This window comes from Erythrolamprus reginae, chromosome Z, assembly GCF_031021105.1.
Source record: "Erythrolamprus reginae isolate rEryReg1 chromosome Z, rEryReg1.hap1, whole genome shotgun sequence".
In the NCBI taxonomy this organism is placed as follows: domain Eukaryota; kingdom Metazoa; phylum Chordata; class Lepidosauria; order Squamata; family Dipsadidae; genus Erythrolamprus; species Erythrolamprus reginae.
Window position 1 is genome coordinate 12003317 of NC_091963.1, and position 26002 is coordinate 12029318.

The following is a 26002-nucleotide window of genomic DNA, read 5'->3' on the forward strand; positions in this document are numbered from 1 at the left end:
AGCCTAGGTTCAAGAGACCTGAGCATTACGCGATGGGGTCAGCTCCCGTCCCACTCTGGCTCCAGCCAATCTAGCAGCTCGAAAACATACAAATGAAAGTAGATAAATTGATATCATTTCAGTGGGAATGTAACAGTGCTCCATGACATCACGCTAACCAAATGACTGTGAAAATGAGACAGCGCTGACTCAATGGCCTTCAAAGGAAAATACCTTTCCTCATTACTGTTAGAAATGATGCTGGGTTTTTTAAAAAAAATAAGGAAACAGTACTCAAAATAAGAATAACATACTGGTGTAAAATGCCATGGAAATGTCTTTGGAGAAGGAATCCAGGTGTCAGGCCGAAGCCAGAATGCTTGGAGCTTTGGGCCTGCCACATTATGCTACGTTCTTTTGGAATGTTTCCTGCTGTGGGAAGAGGGGAGGGGCAGTTGCATGAGGAATTAGAGGGAGACAAAATAAATTCCTTTTACAGTTTCAAGGTTATCTTTCGTCAGCACCAGGCTGTAAGAAGTTGGACTTGTCGGACCTGGTGGCAGAAGATTAGTGGTCTGTGTGACGAACATTTGAGTATGGGACAGGAGAATGAACTGTAACCTGGAAGTAGAAATCCTGGGGAAATCAGATCCAGGTTTCTCCAGAGACATGCCAAGATGACTCTAAGAATAAATTGGAACTTTAAGGAAATATTTGCCTTGGACTCTGATTTAAACTTAGATATTAGTTGGAACACTGACACCAGGAGCCATTAGAGGGGAAAAGGTTTCTGATTCTCTCAGGTATAAGAAAAGGTGACACATATTTGCAAGACTTTATTAATATAGCAAAGTTCTAGTCTTCTTGCGGTTCCCAGATCTGGTCCATCTTGAAAGGTTGACACTCTGGAATGTCTTAAGTTAAGAATTTGCTTAGAATAAGAGAGTTTTAAGGGATCTTGGAGGTCTTTTATTCCAAGTATTACACTAAAAGGATTCCCTTCCCTATATGTGCCTTAACTATTTTTTGTAAGAACAGCAGATATTTTTTCTGATATTTTAAAAAGATTGTTTTACTCCAAGCTAAAGCACAGTAGATACCACCCACCCACCCCCAAAAATGAAGCAATTACCTAATTTTGTTTTCATGCTCTTCACATTATTCAACTCCTGCTCAAGTTGCTTTGTATTATACTCCACTGCAGAAAATCCTCCTGTGCCAAAACAAAAATACCTCTATTAAAATATTCCATCAGTAGTACACAACCATTTTGCTAACTACAAGAGAAAAAATAGATTAAGATAAGGAAAATGTCCCTGTGACGTATAAATCTTGTGCTCTAATGACAGTTTTCACTCCCATTACAATAAGTTTCTTAGATGAAACAAAGTTATGGGCTAAATTTGATATGTGGGGACAGATATGCAAAATTCATTTAATTAGCCATTTCTAAGCACTAAAGGACTGAGTGGCCCAGTGGGTTTTTTTAAAAAAATTAAATAAAATTTGCTTTTAAAATCCTGACAAAAATTTTGAGACTTCCTTGAGATCTCAAACAAACCTAAACAAAATTCACTTTTAACTATGATAACTAAATTCATTATTTTATATATCCAAATATTTGGATGCTCAACTGTGAGTCTCCGTCTTAAATTTACATATTTAACACTTATACGGGAAATCCATCAGAGTCTTATTCATTGTACCCCCCCCCCCCAAATTATAACCCTTACAACTTCCACCCTCACCACGCACCCCAAAATGATAGCAGCATCGAACTAATACTGGTAAATTTCCAAGGAATGAAGCAACATTTTAGAGCAATCAAATCACATCTCTGGAAGAGGGAGCAAACTATTGAATGCAAAGCTATTCAAAGCACCATGGGCTCTCAACTTTATTTCAAACAAGCTGAAAAGTTTAATGACTGCATTGTCTGGCCAATAAATCAAACTGGTAGACAGAACATGTTCAGACAAGTCATGAAAAATTAGAAGGGATTCTCCAAGAAAACCACAAAGCAGCTCATTTAAGGTCAATTTAACAGTATTATTTTGTTTTTTCTTTGGTCCCAACTTAATATTTCAGTACCTCAAAGGAAATTATAGGAGTATCTATTTGCATTCCCTGTTGGTGATTGGCAGTTCAACTCCAATTAGTTCAAAATTACACTGTTACTAGTGTGCAATAAAAACAACACCTTTCATCTTTCTTACATAGGTTAGAATACCTTCAGAGCTAATAACTTTGATCAAATAAGAATTTTTGATCCTGCTCCACCCGTCTCCTGGGATTCAGGAAAACTAATAGCTAAAAGCAACTTTTCCTTTTTAATATAAAGAAAGTTTGAGCTTTATTCTTTTTGTGCACAAATGACGTGGGTATTGAAATACAATACGGAAGAAACACATTTTCTCTCCGATTTCTCTAATAACAAAACAATTTATGCAGACTAACCACTGCAGGGATAATTTTTCTTTCCCAAACTTCCTGTGCTAATAAAATTATATGAAATTTGAAGTTCAAAAGTACATACTTTCCTAATTCCTTATACTGTGTGTAAAAAGTGAAAATTTTAAGACATGCAATTAATTGTAATTCAAGATTCTGCAGTTTGATTCCTATTAACACAATACTGAATTAGACTAGATTCTAATTTACTAGCTAGAGAGCTATTAAAATTACTTCTAACATTCCTTCTACTTCTTAAGAGGAGGGGGTACTGCAATCCTTTATTTATAGTATAATCTGAGTTTCTGCCAAAGTATGATTTAACATCTGTGATATGTTTTCAGTTAGATCTTATCCAATTTTTTTTTCATATGGCATCATTCTGTATAGACTGTGATTTCCAGAGCACCTCCAAAAGTTGCCACAAAATAATTTTAAACTTTATCCAAGGATCAAATGTTAAAATGCATGAAAAATGGATAATTTTTTATCATTTTGCAGAATTCTATTTTTACTTAGTCAAAATGAATGATTTAACTGCATATAAGCAAGTTACAGAGCAAATCTTTTCACAATTTGTTATGATTCAATATTGCGTTTATTTTCCACTAAGACTTGCAAAAAGTCCTAGTACAAAATAATGTATGACCAGCGTTGTTTATAGAAACATAGAAACATAGAAGTCTGACGGCAGAAAAAGACCTCCTGGTCCATCTAGTCTGCCCTTATACTGTTTTCTGTATTTTATCTTAGGATGGATATATGTTTATCCCAGGCATGTTTAAATTCAGTTACTGTGGATTTATCTACCACGTCTGCTGGAAGTTTGTTCCAAGGATCTACTACTCTTTCAGTAAAATAATATTTTCTCATGTTGCTTTTGATCTTTCCCCCAACTAACTTCAGATTGTGTCCCCTTGTTCTTGTGTTCACTTTCCTATTAAAAACACTTCCCTCCTGGACCTTATTTAACCCTTTAATATATTTAAATGTTTCGATCATGTTTATAATTTTTGTATAATTTTGTTTCTCTTCTGCATTTTGTACAGTATTGATTTATAATTGTTTGGAATACTGTATTTAGTTATAAAAGAACTGACATAACAATACTCCTGGGTTACAATCAGCCATTACACAGATGCTGAAAAGGATATACCGTATAATTTGGTGTATAAGACGCACCTTTTTCCTCCCTAAAAGAGGCTGATAATTAGGGTGCGTCTTAATGTACAGTGATCCCCCGATTATCGCGAGGGTTCCGTTCCAAGACCCCTCGCGATAATCAATATTTCGGGATGTAGTGGTGTGGAAGTAAAAACACCATCTGCGCATGCGCGCCCCTTTTTCCATGGCCGCACATGCGCAGATGGTGGAGTTTGCGTGTGGGCGGCAGGGAAGACCCTTCGGCCGCCCAACAGCTGATCTGCTCCGCAGCGTGGCAGCAGCGAGGAGCTGAAGATGGGGTTTCCCCGTTGCCCAGGCAACGGGGAAACCCCATCTTCGGCTCCTCTCTGCTGCCGCGCTGCGGAGCAGATCAGCTGTTGGGCGGCCGAAGGAACCTTCCCTGGGTCTTCCCGCCGCCCAGGCAAAGGGGAAACCCCAAGATCGCTTGCCGCTTGCCCGTCACCCGCTCGCCCGGCCGCTCGCTTGCCGCTTGCCCGTTCGCCCGCCCGCCCGGCTGCTCGCTTGCCGCTTGCCCGTTCGCCCGCCCGCCCGGCTGCTCGCTTGCCGCTTGCTGCTTGCCCGTTCGCCTGCCTGCCCGGCTGCTCGCTTGCCGCTTGCCGCTTGCCCGTTCACCCGCCCGCCCGGCTGCTCGATTGCCGCTCGAGAGCAAGAGGGGAAGAGATAGAGAAAGAGAGAGAAGGAAAGAAAGAGATGAGAGAGGGAGGAAGAGAGTGTGAGAGAGGAAGAAGCAAGATAGAGAAAGAGAGAGAGAAAGAAAGATGAGAAAGGAAGGGAGTGACGTCATCGGGTGGAAAAATCGCGATATAGCGATTCACAATGTTCGGGATCGCGAAACTCGGGGGATCACTGTACTCTGAATGTAGCCTTTTTTTCCAGCCCTAACTAGCTGCTAAAGATCTTCCCATCTTGTAAGCTGCTTTATTGTTACTCTCTGAGAAGAAGAATGTTTTCCAAACCCTGTCTTCATAGGGTTGTTTTTTCATTGCTTTACTTGCTCCAGGTGTTTCTTTCCAGCCCCAACCAGGTGCTAATGATGTTCCCAGCTCTTACCCGCTTACAAGCTCTTTCATTATTACTCTCTGTGAGGAATATTTTCCAAACATTTAAAATAAGGTTCAAGAGGGAAGTGTTTTTAATAGGAAAGTGAACACAAGAACAAGGGGACACAATCTGAGGTTAGTTGGGGGGAAGATTAGAAGTAACATATGATAATATTATTTTACTGAAAGAGTAGTCGATGCTTGGAACAAACTTCCAGCAGAGGTGGTTGGTAAATCCACAGTAACTGAATTTAAATATGCCTGGGATAAACATATATCCATCCTAAGATAAAATACAGGAAATAGTATAAGGGCAGACTAGATGGACCATGAGGTCTTTTTCTGCTGTCAATCTTCTATGTTTTTATGTTTCTAAACCCTGTCTTGGTAGGGATTTTTTTCCCATTGCTTTACTTGCTCCAGCCCTAACCAGGTGCTAACAATGTTCTCAGCTCTTGCTGGCTTGCAAGCTCTTTAATTGTTTCTGTGAAGAAGAATGTTTTCTAAGTCCTAAGTCTTTGCAGGTTTTTTCCATTGCTCTACTTGTTCCAACTGTTTCTTTCCAGGTGCTAATGATGTTCCCAGCTCTTACTAGCTTCAAAGTTCTCTCATTGTTACTGTCTCAGAATAAAGTTTCTTTTAAGCCCTTAACCAGGAGAGAAAATAATGTACTGAAACTGACCAGACTAAGAACGCTAGCCAGATGAATACCGGGTAAACAGGTTCTTTTCCGTATCTTTGTCCCCCAAAACTAAGGTGCGTTTTATACTCCATGCGTCTTATACTCTGAAAAATATGGGGTGTGTGTAAACTGACTCTAAACTTACGGTGTTCAGAATTTCTAAAACTAGCATCCTCTGTAAATATTGGAACAACAACTCCCAACATACCTAAATGCAATAATATAAAAGCCAGGCTGTATTAAACATACTTACCATTTAACCTTCTCATTATAGCTTCTTCTTCTAGAGTAATAATATATATCTGCTCATCCAAATCTTCAAGAATCTATGTTCAGGTATACAAATATCATATCAGATAAAATATTTGGAGATTGCATACAATGTACTATGAATAAGAGAGAAAAAGAACCGACGCTTTAAAAAAACTGGATATATACATAAGATCAATATGAATTGATCTTCATTTGTCTAAAGTTTCAAGCTTCCCTGTTTAAACAGTGCTCATTCAAATTGAAACAAACAACTATTCTATTCTAAACAAGAAGGAATTACAAAATGAAACACTTTGCCGTAGTATCTGCAATTTCACTTGTATGTTTCCTAAACCGGGCCACACAAGGTGAGCATGCAAATTTTCATTTGTGCATACCCAGGAGCTAGGTTGTACATGCAAAACCATCCCTTCCCCATCCACTGGCGACATTGCCGCTGCCAGTCCATGGAGCCAAAAAGGTTAGGGACTGCTGCCCTAAAGGATTTACGGCCACATGTTACATAATAATTTAACATTAACTATACTTACTGTTGGCTTTACAAGCAATTGTCCCATCACTGTAAACATACGGGACAGTCCTACTGGTGTACAAACTGTAGAGAAACACAGATATTATCTATCATCTTTGATTCATTATTCAAAATTGCAAGCTTTTTTTAAAAAAAGGCAAATACCTCAGATCTTCTTGAAGAAGTTGAGTTAGTATGTTAAATACATAGCTATACTGTAATTAGGATTAAGCCTTATACTTTGCATCTAATTTACATTTTAAACAAACCAATAACCTGTCTAATACCATATTCTATAAAATAGCTCTAAAATATATAAATGGTAAATTAAATTGTTATTGTATATGTTATGCCGGGCTTCTCGTTAACAACCCCCAGTGAGAGGAATGCACACAAGCCGGAAGAAATAAAAGTAATTTATCTGAAGAAATAAAAGTAATTTATCTGAAACAGTGTTAAAAGCACACACATTTAAGCAGAGTCAAATCTCTCTCATCCAGAATCCCGCTCTGGGATTCCTTGCTGCAATCCCAGCGACTCAGCTTTTTAAAAAACTGAGTGGCTGGGATTGCAAGGAATTTTTCCAAAAGAAAATTACCGGAGCAGGCGGTAGGGGGGCCCTCTGAAATGGCCGGAGCAAGGGGCGGGTGGGAGCGCTGTGGGGCAAAGGAAAGCAAGAGGGGCAGCAGTGGTAGCAACTGCATTCCGGCAGTGTCATGTGCCTTCCAGGAATGCAGTCTCCGGGCTGGTGCGAGCCTTAGCGCGGGGCAGGCAGAAAGTGGAGACCCAGCAGATGGGCGGCTGAGCAGGCCCCACACTCCCATCTCCCCTTGCTCTGGACAATTCCTGGAAAGTTCATGGGAAGCAGTGGTTGGCGAAGCTGGGGAGGTTGGAGTCGCCGGTGCAGCAGCACCCAGCGAGGAAGGCTGGGTGGTGAGACACGGCCAATTGTCTTCTTGTCCCATGGCTACTGGTTGGAAGAAGCATGATTGAGTGGAAATGGTCGTGGCAAGGAGAGGATGGGAGCATGTGGGCCTCGCCAGCCACCCATCTGCCAGGACTTCACTTTCTGCATGCCCCACGCCAAAGCTCCTGCCAGGTGAGAAATCTTTTGCTAAATAAGCTATGGATCCCACTGAAGAAATTTTAGAGAATACTAAAAACGATTCTTCATTTGCTTTGTAACCTTAAATAAAAACCAGTACAGTATTGACTGTGTAATTTACCCGGGGGGGTGGAGATGCTAGGAAGGAACAAGGAAGAAAGACAAACAGAAAAGAAAAAAAGAAAGAAAGAAAGAGAAAGAAAGAGAGAGAGAGAGAAAGAAAGAAGGAAGGAAAGAAAGAAAGAAAGAAAGAAAGAAAGAAAGAAAGAAAGAAAGAAAGAAAGAAAGAAAGAAAGAAAGAAAGAAAGAAAGAAACACCTATGATTACAATTGAGCCCAAAATTTTGGTTGTTAAGCAAAAGCATTAAGTGGGAATCACCACATTTTACTCAATCCATGACATTTCCTAGCTCTAACAGTGATGTGCAAGCTAGGGAAGTACATCTGAAGGCATGTGTAATGTTCTAGTTATGGTTAAATGTGTGGCAGAAAGTGGACTCTGGGTTTGTTTTTCCTATCACAGTAAGTGAGGTTGAATGTATATAATTTTACAAGAGCTCTCTCTCTCTGTGTATGTGTGTATATACACATACAGTTTATATAGTAGATAATGTATATTTTTGTGTGCCTGTGTGTAATATGTATGTACACATATGGCATATATACATAGAATTAAATAGTATATTTTGGATGTTCAGTAATAGTAAATAGAAAGGGAAATAGTATCTCTTTGAGGCAAGGAGAGGCCAGGTACCCTAACCCTAACCCAAACCAGTGGGAGCAGCAGGGGATTGAGGTATGTACTGTACTTGCATATTTTTTTTGCCTATACCTGTTACCCTCTTTTAAACTTACAGAGCTAGTTTACAGAGCTAGTTTACTGGTTTTCTTTAAAATAATTATTCTAAAACATTTAATCTACTGATGCCTCAATTAATGTAATTTTATTGGTTTTCCATTTTTATAAGTTGCCAGTAGACACTGTATTTTCCAACCTCAGCTTATACCCGAGTCAATAAGTTTTCCCAGTTTTTGTGACAAAAGTAGATGCCTCGGTTTATAATCGGGTCGGCTTATTCTCAAGTATATACGGGTAATTATTTTTATCAGTGACAACTAAAGCAATACATTTCAGAAAACTCAGGTTTTAGAGACTAGGCCAAATACTAGAAGTATAGCAGTTTCTGTGAAGAGTTTCACTTTGAAATCTTAAAACAGCTACATCCTTAGAAGACCTTTTCAACTGCCTCAAAAGCTTTCCTTGGTAATCCACATGTATCTGCACCTTGACCAAGTTGCATGTACAGCCATCAACAAAATGGCTGTTCAAGTAAACAGACATGTAAATAACTAAGAGATGTCTTCAAACCAGGTAATTCTATCAAAGGACGGAGCTTTTTCAGCAAGTTGTAGAAATACGTTTTCATTGTGCTAATCTTTAAAAAGACTCTCTTTCAAATGCTTTGCAATGCTAAGGCTGAATACGGGATATTCACCCAGAAAATAGCAAGTGTCTGACACCTGCATTGGAAGGCCAAAAAGTCTTACTAATATTATTTCTAATATATGTATGGAAAACTTACGTAGAAGTAATAAACACCCCATCAAAGATATACAGGAATATAAATAAGGGAGGTAGAATTCCCAAAGATCTGAAATTTAAAAATACTTTATTTAGTACATTATTTCATCCAACATACATGAAAGTATGAAAAAGAATGTTTTCATCTACTCTATTACTGGCCTCAAATATGCAGCAACATTCTTTTTAATAAAAATATAGTTGATTAAAGGCAATTACTGTCACTTCAAATGATTTTTTTTAAATCAGAAAACAAATCTCTCTGAGAAACATCTATTATCCAGAAGATCCAATCTCAACTTCTGGTCGAAACCAAAATACTTTCTCTTACCCTCAACTAGATTACAGCCTTTTCATGAGTATTTCCTATATTTTTTAATTTATGATATTTTCAGTTCTGAGATTTAGAAACAAATAAATAATCACTGTTATCCCATGCAGCAGTTAGCTTAAATCCTATCCCAAGTGAAACATAAGATGGGAAGAAATAACAATATTTTAAAAGCTTAGAATTTAAGTTAGCCTATAAAAAACCCCAGATTTGTTTTGTCTAATGGCCACTCAGTTACCGTTCTTTAGAAAAGCAGAAAGTAGAAAATATTTTCTTACCATATAAGGATTCCATACTCGCAGTGTCATTGTCTATGAGAGCTGAAGCTACCCATACAATTCCAAGAATAAGCAACGCAAGAAGAATGAGCATAACAAGGGTTTCCAAAATACGTGCTTTGATTCCCTATTTTTAAAACAATGCACATAGTAAACAAGAAACAGACACAAAGATAGATATACGATATACTGATATCTACTTTAAATGTGCATTTTTAAGAAACTAAACCAAAATTGAAATACCTTGGGAAAATATTTTACAATCCTCAATAAGTATCATCTGTACTAATTTATTTTCATTGAAGTTAATTATGTTAGTTTCACAAAGGCTTGTTTTCATTAAGACATTCAATTTGAAAGCTGTATCAGCACTTTGAATTTCAAAAAAATAAAAATATTTATTTCTTATAACAGCAAATAACTCTGAGAATTAATATGTACATTATGACAACTTCAGTTACAAATTTTCTTACAATAACAAAACAAGGGTTTTTTTAAAAGAAAAATCACACAAATAACTTCAACTTCTATTCCCACTGTACAGGTGCATAAGTGATACCAATGTAACACTGCTCCTACTTCTAATTAGTTGAGGAGATGTGTTGTTATAGAGCAAAAGACAACCAACTCATATCAGTTACTGGGCTGACCAGAATAGAACTGATGCATTCGCACTTATTAATTAGCTTTTTAACATAATTTATTCAATCCTATCTATATTTTTATATTTTATATTTTATTATTGTACTTACATTTAGTATTTTACATTTCATATTTACTCTATTTTAAGAAACTAAGGGTTTTTTGATATCGCTAGTATTAATTATTAAGGGTTGCTATTAATTTTTCTAGAATTTAACTTTTAACTAATTTATGGGGGGGGGGGGTTAATGATGGATGGTTGGAGTGGGTGGTGTAATTTTTATGATATGAATGAGTGGGCTGGGTGGGATGGTATGTATGGGAATAATGGAGATAGTATGAATGTAGAATTCAGCCTACCTGGCAGTAGAGAGACAGGAGGGATGGGGATATCTATCTCCGGGGTGACAGAGGGCTAGAATATTTTGGTCGTGCTGGGGAGAGGTAGATATGGCGGGAGTCACGGAACGAGCCATTCTGGAGGAAAAAGAGATCGCTGCTTAAAAGCGATCCTTTGGTTCCGGCCCCATGAGCTCAACCCAGGGTCCTGGTGACGAGTGCAATCCGGGCCCTGGGCTCAAGCTGCTGCTGCTCAATGCCAGATTGGTCGTAAATAAAGCTCTCCTCATCCAGCATCTGATCCTGGATGAGGAGGCCGATCTGGCATGTGTGACTGAAACCTAGCTGGGCCCAGAGGGAGGAGTTCCTCTCTCGGAAATATGTCCAGCCGGGTTTCAGATATGGCATCAGCCTTGACCCTAGGGAAGGGGGGGAGGAGTGGCTATTGTAGCCAAGGAGGACCTTCGCCTGCGTAGACTCGTTGCCCCTGAGATTGCGGGTTCTGAGTCACTCCTTGTGAAGTTGGACTTAGGGGATCAGGTGGGCTTGTTACTCACGTACCTGCCTCCCAGCTGCGTGTCAACAGCCCTGCCTGTGCTGCTCGAGGAGGTGGCCGGGTTGGCGGTGGAGTTCCCCGGACTCATTGTCCTGGGGGACTTCAATCTGCCGTCACTCGGCGGTTCCTCTGGATTAGCACAGGAGTTCATGGCCACCATGACAGCCATGGACCTGACTCAAGTAGTTCAGGGTCCGACTCACGAGGGGGGACACACACCAACATGGTATTCCTCTTGGAGCAATTGAGTAATGGTCTGAGACTAAGGGGCTTAGAAGCATTGCCTTTGTCATGGTCAGACCATTTTCTACTGCAGCTTGATTTCCTGGCTCCAATCCTCCCCCGCAGGAGGCGGAACCGATTAGGAGGTTCCGCCCCAGACGCCTGATGGACCCTGAGGGCTTTCAGAGGGCACTTGGGTTTTACCAGATTCACTCGTCCACAGATCGGCAGAGTCTCTTGCCGAGGCCTGGAACAAGGCTGCAGGGGAGGCTCTTGACTGAATTGCGCCATTGTGACCTCTCTGTGGCACTAGACCCCATAGAGCTCCATGGTTCAACGAGGAGCTCCGGGAGTTGAAACACCAGAAGAGACGTCTAGAGAAGCGATGGAGGAAGAGTAAGTCTGAATCCGATCGAACACTTGTAAGAGCTTTTATTAAGACCTACAAAGTGGCGCTCAAGGCGGCAAGATGTGAGTATCATGCCGCCTTGATTGCATCAGTGGAATCCCACCCAGCCGCTGTTTCGGGTGACCCACTCCCTTCTAAATCAGGGGAGAGTTAGGGAGCCCTTGCAAAGTAGTGCCAAAGAATTTAACTCATTTTTCGCTGATAAAGTCGCTTGGATCCAGGCGGACCTTGACTCCAATTGCATAGCAGTATCGGCTAACAATGAGTCAGTCAAGGTGATTGGGGCTAAACGTCTTTGTCCATCTGTCTGGGAGGAGTTTGACTTGGTGACACCTGATGAAGTGGACAAGGCCATTGGAGCTGTGAGTTCCACCACCTGTCTACTGGATCCGTGTCCCTCTTAGTTGGTTTCGGCCAGCCGAGAGGTGACACAGAGCTGGGTGCAGGAGATTGTCAACGCCTCCTTGGGGATGGGGTCCTTTCCGGCTCCTTATATGGAGGCACTTGTGCGCCCCCTCGTCAAGAGGCCTTCCCTGGACCCAGCCGTGTTTAATAACTACCATCCAGTCTCCAACCTTCCCTTTATGGGGAAGGTTGTTGAGAATTTTGGTGGCGCTCCAACTCCAGCGGTCCTTGGAAGAAGCCGATTGTCTAGGTCCTCAACAGTCTGGATTCAGGCCCGGCTACAGCACGGAAACTGCTTTGGTCGCGTTGATGGATAATCTCTGGCGGGCCCGGGACAGGGGCTTGTCTTCAGTCCTGGTGCTTCTTGACCTCTCAGCGGCTTTCGATACCATCGACCATGGTATCCTTCTGCACCGGCTGGAGGGGCTGGGAGTGGGAGGCACTGTTCTTCAGTGGTTCTCCTACCTCTCTCCGGTCAGTCGCAGTCAGTGTTAATGGGGGGGGGTCAGAGGTCGACCTCTAGGTCTCTCCCTTGTGGGGTGCCTCATGGGTCGGTCCTCTCCCCCCTGCTATTTAATATCTACATGAAACCGCTGGGTGAGATCATCCAAGGGCACGGGGTGAGGTATCATCAATATGCCGATGATACCCAGTTATACATCTCCACCCCATGTCCAGACAATGAAGCAGTGGAAGTGATGTGCCAGTGCCTGGAGGCTGTTGGGGCCTGGATGGGTGTCAACAAACTCAAACTCAACCCAGACAAGACGGAGTGGCTGTGGGTCTTGCCTCCCAAGGACAATTCCATCTGTCCGTCCATCACCCGGGAGGGGGACTTGGGCGTCCTCCTCGATCCACAGCTGACATTGGAACATTATCTTTCGGCTGTGGCGAGGAGGGCGTTTGCCCAGGTTCGCCTGGTGCACCAGTTGCGGCCCTATTTGGACAGGGAATCATTGCTCACAGTCACTCATGCCCTCATCACCTCAAGGTTCAATTACTGCAACGCTCTCTACATGGGGCTACCTTTGAAAAATTGATCAATTTCTGGTCACAATTCAAAGTGTTAATTATGACCATTAAAGCCTTACATGGCATTGGACCAGAGTACCTCCAGAATCGCCTGCTACCGCATGAATCCCAATGACCAATAAGGTCCCACAGAGTTGGCCTTCTCCGGGTCCCATCAACTAAACTATGTCGTTTGGCGGGCCCCAGGGGAAGAGCTTTCTCTGTGGCGGCCCCGGCTCTCTGGAATCAACTCCCCCCGGAGATTAGAACTGCCCCCACCCTCCTTGTCTTTCGCAAACTACTCAAGACCCACCTATACCGCCAGGCATGGAGGAGTTGAGAGACCTTTCCCCCAGGCTTTTTTATATTTTATGTTTGGTATGTATGTGTTGTTTGGTTTGTAAATATGATAGAGTTTTATATGCTTCTTTTTTAATATTAGATTTGTTTCGCTATAATATTGTTTTTTAATTATTGTTGTGAGCCGCCCCGAGTCTTCGGAGAGGGGCGGCATACAAATCTATTATTATTATTATTATTATTATTATTATTATTATTATTATTATTATTATCATTATTCAATAACACGGTTTATTTATTTTTTATTTATTTATTATTTATTTAGATTTGTATGCCGCCCCTCTCCGCAGACTCGTTGTTAAGTGAATCTGGATTCCCCATTGACTCTGCTTGTCAGAAGATCACAAAAGCAGATTACATGACCGTGAGACATTGCAAGAATCATAAATATGAACCAGTTGCCAAGAAATTGGATTTTGATCATGTGACCTTGGGAAATGCTGTCATGGTCAGAAATGTGAAAAATGACAACATAAATTTTGGGCTCAATTGTGATCACTGTACACCAAGCAGTACTTCCAATTTTTCCGGAATCCAATCTGAGAGCTGGGCATGTAGTCATTACCAAAGTCTGCTTATATTACTTGTGCTATTAATTGCTTGACTTCAAGTTGTTGGGAGAATATGAACAGAAAGATTACATTCCATTAATGTTTATTTGTGGGCTTTAGTATAATGGCTATCAGAATGTTATAGTGAATTAAATGTGTTTTTAAAGATATTCAGTATAACTCTCATGTTCTTGAAAAACCCTTTCATGAAAGGATTAAAAATAAATTCTATTGGCAAGGATAAAGGATAGATTTAAAAAAAATTCTGGAGACTTCCACTTGGGGGACCCCAAAATGGCATTTATCAGGCCACAAGCGCAGGCCTATTTCTCTAAATTTGAGGAGGATGGCTCTAACTCTTGTAAGAAGTTCTGGGAGGGTGGAGGCGGAAATGAGCACATCATTGAAATGGGGCACCACCCCCTGCAACCCATATAGGAGACTTTCAATGAGCCTCCCAAAAATGCCAGAGGCAATGCTAACACCAAACTGGAGTCTGGTCCATTTGAAAGCTCCCTAGTGGGTAACAATAGTTTGAGCTAAGGCAGTTGGTTTGTGCACTGGAAACTACTGGTAAGCTTGTGCCAGGTCCAGCTTGGCGAAAACAGACCCTCAGCCCAACGAGTGCAGGAAGTCTTGCACTACTGGAACAGGGTAGGAATTGTACTGAAGAGTCTTATTCAAAGTGGCTTTGTAATCAGCACAAATTCTTACTGCCCCATCTAAGGGGAATTACGATGGGAGTTTCCCACTTCGTATGGTCAGTGGGATATAATACATTTTGAGAAATGTCCAATTAACTTGTCTAATTCGAGATCTACTTTAGGCCTTAGAGCTAATGGGACCCTTTGAAGCTTAAGCCAGATGGGCTGGGGATCCAAATTAAAAGAAATTGGGCTGCCAGGATATTTACTGAGCCCCGGCAAAAACATCAGGTAACTCTTTCTACAGCAATGCCATGTGGCTCTCAAAATTGGGAGAAGGAGACTGGTAAAATGGTGATAGTGTGGATACCGAGCAGGACAGGCAGGTGTCCACTGGCAACAATGAGAGGAAGATAGTCTCTGAAACCTGTATAGGAGATCAAAATTAGGGAGTCACAGGATCAAGGTGGCCCAGGCAAGTAAAGGTTTAGATGACCCACTGTCTACTTCGTCCAACATGGTTGGCCCTCAATATAAATAGTGACAAACAGCTTTTGTGAGAAGTCAACCAGAGAGGCATGGTTCACATAGTAGGAGACTGAAGAAAGGTCTCTAGAGATGGAATAACAAAACTCTTGGAGAGTAGGGGGTCTAAATTCTGGAGATGGGTTTGAGGTAGAAACAGGAGAAGGCTTCTGGGGGTATGCCCCAGTGGGCATTCTTACTGGTGCCGGCAGAGAAGATCTGGAAACTCTAGCTAGATGCCCCTGTTTGCCACAATAGCAGCAGATAACATTTCTAAAGTGACAGTCAGTTTTATTGTGCCTCCCCTCCCCAGCTGAAACAAGTTTGCTCAGATGATTGATCTGTTTTGGAGGGCTTTCGACTTGTTGTTTGGAGTTTGCAGATATCATGTTTGTCATCTGAAAAAATGTCAGGGTCTGAGTCCTCATGGTGAATAGATTGAAGTCTGGCTTGAACAGCTACAGGTCTGGCTTTTTGCATTTCTGAGGCAGACTTCTCAGAAAGCTCAGAAGCTCTTCTCTCATCCAATGCAGTATTAAGATTGAGTTCTTTTTTGCCAGTAAGTGTCTCTGGAATTGCAAATCTTGGATTCCACAGATCAATTGATCAAGGAAAAGGTCTTCCAGATCTGTGAATTCACAGTTCACAAGTGCAGTTTGCAGGGCAGCAATTTAATCATTTATCGATCCACCCTCCTTTTGGAAATGTCATCTGAAAGCATGCCTGCTTGCCACCATGGAGGGTGCAGGAGAATAATAGTTTTGAAGCTTGTCTATGAGCGTGTCCCGGGAACAAGGTACTCCTCCTGAGGAGCAGTGAGGCTCCAGCAGTGGCAAAAATATCCCTGCCACAGGAGCTTAAAAAATAGCCCAATTTGTGAGAGCTGGATAATTCAGTCAAGTCAGCAGCCCTGAGTGCACACTCAAAATTGGTTAAATAATCATCCCAGGTCTTAGTGGCTGGTTCAAAAGGAGAAAACGAAGGCAGAGTAGTCATCATAAAAGAGAAGGAAAATAGCAGCAGCTATGATAGTGATGTCTCGTCGACCCTAGAAAGCTGGAACAGTGACTTAGCTCAGCATGAGTAACTCAGGAAACAAGCAGTAACCCATCAGAAAAGAAAAAAAATGCATAAAAACCTCACAGCAGACATGGCTAGTGAAGGCTCAGCTATCCTCCTCATTGGCAATGTTGGAGCTGGAAGTCAGCCGTCTCAAATGAAGAGGCAGGAGGTGGCTTTGCATAAAAATAGCTGTTTATTCAAAGCAATTCAGCTCAAATATACAACAATGGAAATGGGGCTGACAGCTTCCCTATTTATAGGGAGGCTGCCAAGGGAAGAACCAATGAGAACTGTCCAAGTCTCCCGCGTGCTAGCTGTTTAAGTCCAACCAATCAGATAGCAGCCAGCACGGTTGCAAGTCAAGGAATTTACAAAAACATTCTAAAAACAGTGGAATAAATGTATGCTGATAAGATTTATTATTGCTTTATAAGCACCCAGCTATTTAGGAATCCAAATCGGAAATTTTGGTTTGGAAATTATAAAATAAGACTTCTTGATTATTTTTATCTACTTGCATGGAGGACAGAGGTAAGAGGCAACGTACTGCCTCACCAGACTACATTTGCAATGAAGTAGGATAAATCAGATCATCTGGTTTATTATAAATATTATCAAAATGGAATAGCAAACTCTAATTGACAAGTTAAAATGAATGCTGGAAAAAGGAAAATAGGATCAAATTCAGCCTGACTGCATTTTGAATAAATTGACACGTAATAATCACAAATGTATTATGAATTTATTATTCAAGTTAATGCACATTAAAATCTGAATGCTGTCAGTATTTAATGATCCATACTTATCCATGTGCTTCTCCTCTTTCAAATTGTTACATATACTACTTATTCAATAGAAGAAACCATACTTAAAATAGTTAAATACTCACAATTTAACTTAATGTAAACAAAGGGTTTTTTTTAAACTTCATTATCATTTTTTACTATTATACATTTAAAAAACCCTATGGGTCAGTGATGGCGAGCATTTTTTGGTTCAAATGCCAAAAGGGGAGAGCATAGGGAGTTCACGCGCACATGTCCACACTCCTAATTCCATGCATCTCCCCACGTATGCACACATCACACACACACATCGCTTCCGGCACATGATGGCACACCTGTTTTTCTCTATCCTTGGGCTCCAAAACCTTTCTAGGAGCCTGGGAAGGACAAAAATGACCTCCCCTACCCACTCCCCGAGGTCCTCCAGAGGGTGGAAACAGCCTGTTTCCCAATTACCAGTGGGCTGAAAATCAACTAGCCAGCGCATACATACATGTCGGATCTGAGCTCGTGTGCCCACCAATATAGTTCCGCGTGCCACTTGTGGCACGTGTGCCATAGGTTCGACATCACTGTTACAGGCATATCCTTGACTTTAAACCAACAATTAAAGTTATAATGGTGCTGAAAAAAATGATTTGCAACCCGTACTTATATTTACAATGTCCCGTTACAATGATCATTCCCATGGTCAAATTCTTTGATGGCTGCAGTATCTAAGGGTCATATATATGACAATCACTTGTGATCTTCCTACTTAAGCAGCATGATGCGTGCACAGCACACTGGTAGGCAGGTAAGAGCAACCTGCCCCTGCATTACCCAAATTAGGTATCATCACCAGTACCAATTTGTGTCATTTCATATTCCGGTGACTCTCCCACATCAGTATTGGTGGGAAAGATCTTAACAGTTATTTGGTTGAACTGTTTACTGTTGGCTTGTTTGGCCTTTCTTTGACTGGGATATTGATTGTTGTTATGATGTTAATCCTGAAGTTAAATCTATGCTCATTTGGATGCTGATTGCTGCTGCAGAGGTGTTTTGGTTTTTTAAATCTCTTTTTGGCTTGTTGATATTTTGCATAATATGTAGCTATTGTTTATGTCAACGTGTCTATTGACATGGTTGTCCCAAAGGTGCTTTTCAAGAGGCAACTGGACTTTCTTATTTTTCTTTGAACATTTCTCTTCTTATCCAGGGAGCTTCTTCAGCTCTGACTTGCTGGTGGGGAATGGAAGGATATATATTCTTTTCAGACAGCTGGTCATTTGCATCCTTTTAGACAGTCATTGAGATCTCATGTAGGTCTGACTGTGCCTTCAAAGTCATCTGAGTAATGCAAATAGGTGTAGAGCCTTCTTGGAACTGCTGAAAATATGTTGTGGAGCTGTGCTTTCAGCAGGATGCATTACTTTGAGATGCAGTCTCATTCCCAACAGCTTGTGCCTGTGTTTAATAGTGACGAGACATAGGGCAGAAAACATCCTGCAAAAAGCATAGTTCTATAACACAGTTCCAAGAAGGATCCACACCCATTTGCACTACTCACATAATCCTGAGAACACAGACAAACCTCCAAGTAGCCTCAAACAACTCTCTAAAAAGAATGCAAATGAACAGTTGTCTTCAAGGAATATACGTAAATCTTTCTGTTCCCCACCATCCAAATCAGAGCTGAAGAAGCTTTCTGGATGAAAAGTGAAACGCCTTCAAAGAAAAACAAGAAAGCTGCCTCTTGAAAAAGCACCTTTGGGACAACCATAACCTGGGTCTTTATAGACATTGAATGATGATGATATTACCTGGCACTGTGACAAAGCACATGTAAGAAAACAACCAAGCTCAGAAAGCAGTAAATATCAACCCATCCCATGATTTTTCTGATATCCCATTCAATGAAGATATAATAGCTACACACCTTTTTTAATCCAGCAAAGCCTTCTGACTCCAGAAAGAAGAAAGCAAAGGGCATCAATATAAACAAGCAAAGATTGGAAAAGAGGGAAGCAAGGTTCCATAAACCTGAACAAAACAAGAAAAGAGATATATTCAATACATTGTTTCTCAAAGACCCAGAATTTTAAACGTGTCACAGAAAAAATACTTTTAGCAAAAGAGGCTAATTTTACAATTGTCCACAAATTAAAATGCATTCTCAAGTGTTGACCAGACATGCTTGGTGACTACTAGCTTTCATAATATGTTAGCCGCAGAATCACAGAAATTATTCTGATCTGACATATTCACTGCTGTGAAAATTTAAAATTCTAGATATTAGAGCTCTGTATACTTCATGAGGTGTTTCAAAATTGGTGCAAGTCTTTTCAGGTTTCTAAAAACAAATGCAGCTATTTTATGGAGTTACTTTAAAGACAAAGCAGCTGCCTCCTTTTGCATTCCCATACTCCCACTTCTAAATAATTCTGTCAGACTGAATGCCAGATGCAAATGTTAATCTTTCTATTAGCTATCAAACATTGCCTGATTCTTTGGAAGTCACTACTGGTAACACAACTGAGTGGCTTAAAGTTCTAAATAAGACTATGACACAAGCAGTTTATACAAAAACTATGCAGGAAGAAATCCTTCAGAGAATATCCTGCATGAGTAATCTGTTTTATACTATGTCTAATACAGTCATAAACATTGGACACAGATTTACATGCCTATCTTTGGACCATTATAATAATCCTCTGAAGATAGTTATTTAACATCAAATGATGGAAATGAGAGTTGCTAAATGTATTAGAGAAAAATATAAACCTGCCCAATGAGAAAACTACAGTGTATCTGGGATTTTATCGATAAACAATTTTTGCAAGCTTCTGTCTGATGCAATATTATATTTATTATTAAGTAAAAGTGAAATTAAACTCTGAGCTCTGATAAAAACTACAATATTTGGGGGAATAAAAAGGTACACGTCCATAGGCAATTTGTACTATATTCTATCTCCATCTGCTGGACACACATGAAATAGAAAAAGAAACACTTAAATCAGGCAAATGTATCTTTAGAATTTCAGGCTTTTTCATCTCCCCACTTTTCCCCTTTTGTTTTGTATACTGAGATTTAAAGCTGAACCTATTTATAGTGTGGGGTCTTTCCATTTTGTTTTTACTTTAAAACAACACACACCTCGAGGTTTGACTACTGTAATGCTCTCTACATGGGGCTACCTTTGAAGAGTGTTCGGAAACTTCAGATTGTGCAGAATGCAGCTACGAGAGCAATCATGGGCTTCCCTAGGTATGCCCACGTTACACCAACACTCTGCAGTCTGCATTGGTTGCCGATCAGTTTCCGGTCACAATTCAAAGTGTTGGTTATGACCTATAAAGCCCTTCATGGCTTCGGACCAGAATATCTCCAGGACCGCCTTCTGCCGCATGAATCCCAGCGACCGGTTAGGTCCCACAGAGTTGGCTTTCTCCGGGTCCCATTGATGAAACGTCGTTTAGCGGGACCCAGGGGAAGAGCCTTCTCTGTGGCGGCCCCGACCCTCTGGAACCAGCTCCCCCCGGAGATTAGAACTGCCCCCACCCTCCTTGCCTTTCGTAAACTCCTTAAAACCCACCTCTGCCATCAGGCATGGGGGAATTGGGACATCTCCCCCGGGCCTATACAGTGTATGCATGGCATGTTTGTGTGTATGTTTGCTTTTAATAAGGGGTTTTTAGTGATTTTTAAATTATTAGATTTGTTGTACATTGTTTTATTGTTGTTTGAGCCGCTCCGAGTCTGCAGAGAGGGGCGGCATACAAATCTAATTATTATTATTATTAATAATAATAATAATAATAATAATAATAATAATAATAATAATAATAATAATAATAGATTTCAAAATTATATAGAAATGGCACAATCATTACAATATTATTTTGTTTAAATTCTACAAGCTCAAACACATGTACACAAAGTTTAAACATTTCTTAAGGTTTTAAAAACAATTCTAAGTAGAAGAATAGCGGTATCAGTTATTTCACGTTGCTTGCCAAACTATTTTAAAAGTATCGTCCATGGAAATGTAAGTAAGAAATAATTGCAAAAATAATTCATATCATAATGACTGAAGACAGCCAAAGGAAACAAATGCAGTTATACCTCAGAATTCAACTGCTTTAAAACTCACCAAATTTGTTACTCAAAACATTTGAATGTGAAAATTTTGATAACTGTCATTTATTTGGTACATGATACGCACGCTAAAACTTCTTGGTGTCAGCTGCCTCATCAACTTACTACCTTTTCCAGCCAAAACAAAGGGTCATGTGTTAAGTCACATGGTTTGTTTGGTCCTCATCATGCCCCCGGGAACCAATTAACAATGTGTACCTAAGTACCCCTGTGTTCAAACGTTCAAAATGTTCACTTCCAGTATTTCAAGATGCTGACTATATTATTGGTTATTAAGAAAATTCTAAATTCTATTTTAAAAAAAGATCCCACTACATCATTCATTTATTTAACATCCTCCAGTTACTATATGATTCTAGTCCACATTATTTTCACAACCATATTCCATGCCTGTCTAATTCTAATAAAAAGCATATACAAGTAGTCCTCAACTTATGACCAGAATTAAGAAAGATGATTGTTAAATGAGTTGCCCCCAATTGTATGACTTTTTTTTGCCACAGCTCTTAAACAAATAATTGTATAATCATTGTTGTCGTTAAGCAAATCTGGCTTCCTCCAATTATTTGCATGTTGGAAAGCAGCCGAGAAGGCTACCTCTGATGATAAAATGACCAAGAACCTTGCAACCCTCAGAAATGCACACTGGTGCCACATGCCCAAAATTTGATCATGGGAGGAGAGTGCTGCAATAGTCAAAAATGTGAGGACAGGTCATAAGTCACTTTTTCAGTGCCTCTATAACTTCAGAGGGTTGTAAACTGAGGACCACCTGCATGCTACCTTTAAAAGCAATCACAAGCTATAACATATTACATATTCAAACAATAATATTACATGACATGTTACTAACCATGAATTAGAGAACCATTCAACCACTGGATATAGTAACTTTGTGGAAAAGAAAGCAGAATCTCATTGCTGATTATTGAAAAAGGTAAGAGAAGCACAGCACCTGCTGAAACTGCAAGCGTAAAAGTGCTCAGGAACAGCCTGAAATACAGAGAGGCAATATTTTTAGTCTCTATGGAGCACTTTTAAAACCAACAGAAGTTTAAGCAAATATTTTATTTAAAAGCACGAGTAAGTTACTATGCTTCAAGTAGAATAAATGCTGCATAACTGATGAAAAATTTCTGCAAATATAATTGAACCTTTGTTAAAAATAAAATCCTATGATGCTGATAGTCTAGTAAATTTTTCTATGCTGGGTCATCATATAACCATCTACATGCTCAAACACATGTACACAAAGTTTAAACATTTCTTAAGGTTTTGAAAACAATTCTAAGTAGAATAGCGGTATCAGTTATTTCACATTGCTTGCCAAACTCCTTTAAAAGTATCATCCATGGAAATGTAAGTAAGAAATAATTGCAAAAATAATTCATATCATAATGACTGAAGACAGCCAAAGGAAACAAATGCAGTTATACCTGCATTTGCACTTAAATTCTGCACTTAAAAAAATATGTATTCTACATGCTACGCCAGCTCAACATCTTGAGTTAAGGAAGCACTCCCTCTACTGGAGAAGACCAGAACTGTACATGTATACATCCGGACTAGCCTACGTTGTTTGTGTCATATAATATATATGGGTATATACATAATCTTTTATTTATCTATTTAGTTTGACATGTTTATATAGTGTATATTAAAGGTAGTGACCCTTTGGGAACTGTATGCAATGAAATTCTTCTGGAATTGTAACTGTCTTCTGTAAAGACAACCAAAAGAATTGTAGGAATATATATAGCCAAAATTGGAGCAATTGTATATACAGTGGTACCTCATGATACGAACCCCTCGTCATACGAACTTTTCGAGATACGAACCCAGGGTTTGGAATTTTTTTGTCTCTTCTTACGAACTTTTTTCACCTTACGAACCTGCCACAGCCGCTGGGATGCCCCGCCTCCAGACTTTCGTTCCAAGTTTTTGCAATCCTGGGATCCCCCAAGGCTCCCCTCCATGGGAAACCCCACCTCCTGACTTCTGCAAAAACGCGATGCTGTAGGGAAATCCCAGGATCGCAAAAACGGGCAGAGTTGGGGGGACAAAAACAGGAAGAAAAGACTCCTGGAGCTCAAGGGAGGAGAAGGGTGTGGGGGAGATTAGGAGAGTGGGGTGGGAAAAAACAGGAAGAAAAGACTCCTGGAGCTCAAGAGGAGAAAGGTGTGGGGAAAATGAGCAGGACAGGGTGGGCAAAAACGGGAGGGACTCATGGAGCTCAAGAGGAGAAAGGTGTGGGGAAAATGAGCAGGACAGGGTGGGCAAAAACGGGAGGGACCCATGGAGCTCAAGAGGAGAAAGGTGTGGGGAAAATGAGCAGGACAGGGTGGGTAAAAACGGGAGGGACCCATGGAGCTCAAGAGGAGAAAGGTGGGAAAATGAGCAGGACAGGGTGGGTAAAAACAGGAGGGACTCATGGAGCTCAAGAGGAGAAAGGTGTGGGGGAAAATGAGCAGGACAGGGTGGCCAAAAACGGGAGGGACCCATGGAGCTCAAGAGGAGAAAGGTGGGAAAATGAGCAGGACAGGGTGGGTAAAAACGGGAGGGACCCATGGAGCTCAAGAGGAGAAAGGTGTGGGGAAAATGAGCAGGACAGGGTGGCCAAAAACGGGAGGGACCCATGGAGCTCAAGAGGAGAAAGGTGGGAAAATGAGCAGGACAGGGTGGGTAAAAACGGGAGGGACCCATGGAGCTCAAGAGGAGAAAGGTGTGGGGAAAATGAGCAGGACAGGGTGGCCAAAAACAGGATGGAAAGACCCATGGAGCTCAAGAGAGGCTCTTTTCGCCTTGCTTCGTTGGGACTGCCACCTCTTGCCACCTCTCGCTGTCCCTCCCCCCACTCCGTTCACCTCAGCTTCGTCTGCCCGCAGCTTCTTCTTTTTTAAGCCTTAATGTTTTGGATTTTCCTAATGGGCTTGCACGCATTATTGGCTTTTCCATTGATTCCTATGGGAAACATTGTTTCATCCTACGAACGTTTCACCTTACGAACCTCCTCCTGGAACCAATTAAGTTTGTAAGACGAAGTATTACTGTATAACATAAGACAGTGATTTTCAACCTTTTTTGAGCCGCGGCACATTTTTTACATTTATGAAACCCTGGGGCACATTGAGCGGGGGTGGGGGTGGGGGTGGGGTGGGGGCTAAAAAAAGTTTGGGCAAAAATATTATCTATCTCTCTTCCTCCCCTTTGCTCTGTTTCTTTCTCCCTCCCTCTTTCTCTCTCTCCCTTCCTTCCTCTTTCTTTCTCTCTCCATCCCTCTTTCTTTATCTTCCTTCCTTCCTCTCTATTTTGCTCTTTCTCTCTCCCTCCCTACTTCCCTCTATATCTTTCTCTCTCCCTCCTTCCCTCCCTCTCTTTCTCTCTCTCTTGTTTTCTTTCTCTCTCTTGCTCTCTCTGTCTTTCTCTCTTTCTCTCTCTTGTTCTCTTTCTCTCGCACTCTTTCTCTCTCTCTCTTTCTTTCTTTCTCTTTCTTTCTTTCTCTCTTGCTTTCTCTCTCTCTTGCTTTCTCTCTCTCTTGCTTTCTCTCTCTCTTGCTTTCTTTCTCTCTGAGCTTCGCGGCACACCTGACCATGTCTCGCGGCACACTAGTGTGCCACGGCACACTGGTTGAAAAACACTGACATAAGAAATGTGAACCAAAATGTATAAATTACAGATAACAATTTCATTAACCCCTTCAATAGGAACTTCTGACAAAAAAACAGGGTTGTAAATAACCCACTTATTTACACTTGTTGTATGCATGTTTGCTTTTGTTTTTTGTTGTTATGTTATAATCAATTTTAAAAATTTAAACGTTAAATATTTTTTAAAAGGAAGCTGCTGTCATTTGCTAAGCATAATGAAATAAAACATGTCAAACTCTTAAAAAAAAGAATTGCAGGAGTTCAAAGAACTGAATGTCTGTAGCTTTGAACTTACTGATTTTGCTCCAAGAGCTCGATAGGATTAAAATATAATTAATTTAATTTAATTTAATTTATTCAATTTTTATGCCACCCTTCTCCTTAGACTCAGGGTGGCTTACAACATGTTAGCAATAGCACTTTTTAACAGAGCCAGCATATTGCCCCCACAATCCTGGTCCTCACTTTACCCACCTTGGAAGGATGGAAGGCTGAGTCAACCTTGAGCCGGTGATGAGATTTGAACTGCTGACCTTCAGATCTAGTCAGCTTCAGTGGCCTGCAGTACAGCACTCTACCTGCTGCGCCACCCCGGCTCTGTCTGAAATATAATGTTTTCTATACAGGGGAGGAAACACCCAAGTGCATTTTCAAAAATTATGCCCAGTTTTAAAATGTTTAAGGAGAATCTGTACAAGCACAGCATTTTATATGTGTGAGAAAGCTTAGGCTTCTGTGTGTGAAGGATTCAATTCTTTACAGAATGAAAAGATTTTAACAAGTATCAGAAAGCTGTTTGATCAAAGAAGTCTGAGAACACTTCTTCTAATACAATTTTAAAATCTTTTGAGAAAGAGAGAATGTTTTGAACACTGATTTTTTTACTGTAAACTTTTGATAGACAGCAGTTGCCAGAGTTCTTCTGTAATGGCTTCATGACTTTTCTACAATAAACATACCGTATTTTTCAGAGTATAAGTCGCACTGGAGTATAAAACGCACTTTAGTTATAGGGGAAAAACATCTACCCACCAGGCTAAGGTCTTTAGTTAGGGCTGAAAAAAACTTTTTCAGAGGGAGTAGGAAGGAAAACAAGCATGCAAAGATTTAGGGCTGGGGGGAAAAACTTATTCGGAGTGAGTAGGAAGCCATGAAGATCGTTAGCACCTAGTTACGGCTAGGAAAAAAGCTTCAAAAAGTTACATTCAGAGTATAACATACCCCCAAATTTTCAGGGTATATCTGAGAATCTATGCTCTTAGAAATCTATTCATGTTAGTTTAC

The 26002-nt window shown here is 40.6% G+C and overlaps 1 protein-coding gene across 1 annotated transcript in view; it reads right to left on the minus strand.

Moving 5' to 3' along the window:
- The window catches only part of LMBR1 (limb development membrane protein 1), a 69856-nt gene that overhangs the window by 19496 nt on the left and 24358 nt on the right, over positions 1–26002 (minus strand). Inside the window, exons 4-10 of the mRNA XM_070727946.1 lie at positions 21925–22064; positions 18850–18953; positions 9418–9544; positions 8810–8878; positions 6141–6205; positions 5591–5663; positions 1112–1192 (exon numbers count right to left, since the gene is read on the minus strand). Of these exons, the coding sequence (XP_070584047.1) occupies positions 1112–1192; positions 5591–5663; positions 6141–6205; positions 8810–8878; positions 9418–9544; positions 18850–18953; positions 21925–22064 (659 nt within the window). The remainder of the gene's footprint in view (positions 1–1111; positions 1193–5590; positions 5664–6140; positions 6206–8809; positions 8879–9417; positions 9545–18849; positions 18954–21924; positions 22065–26002) is intronic.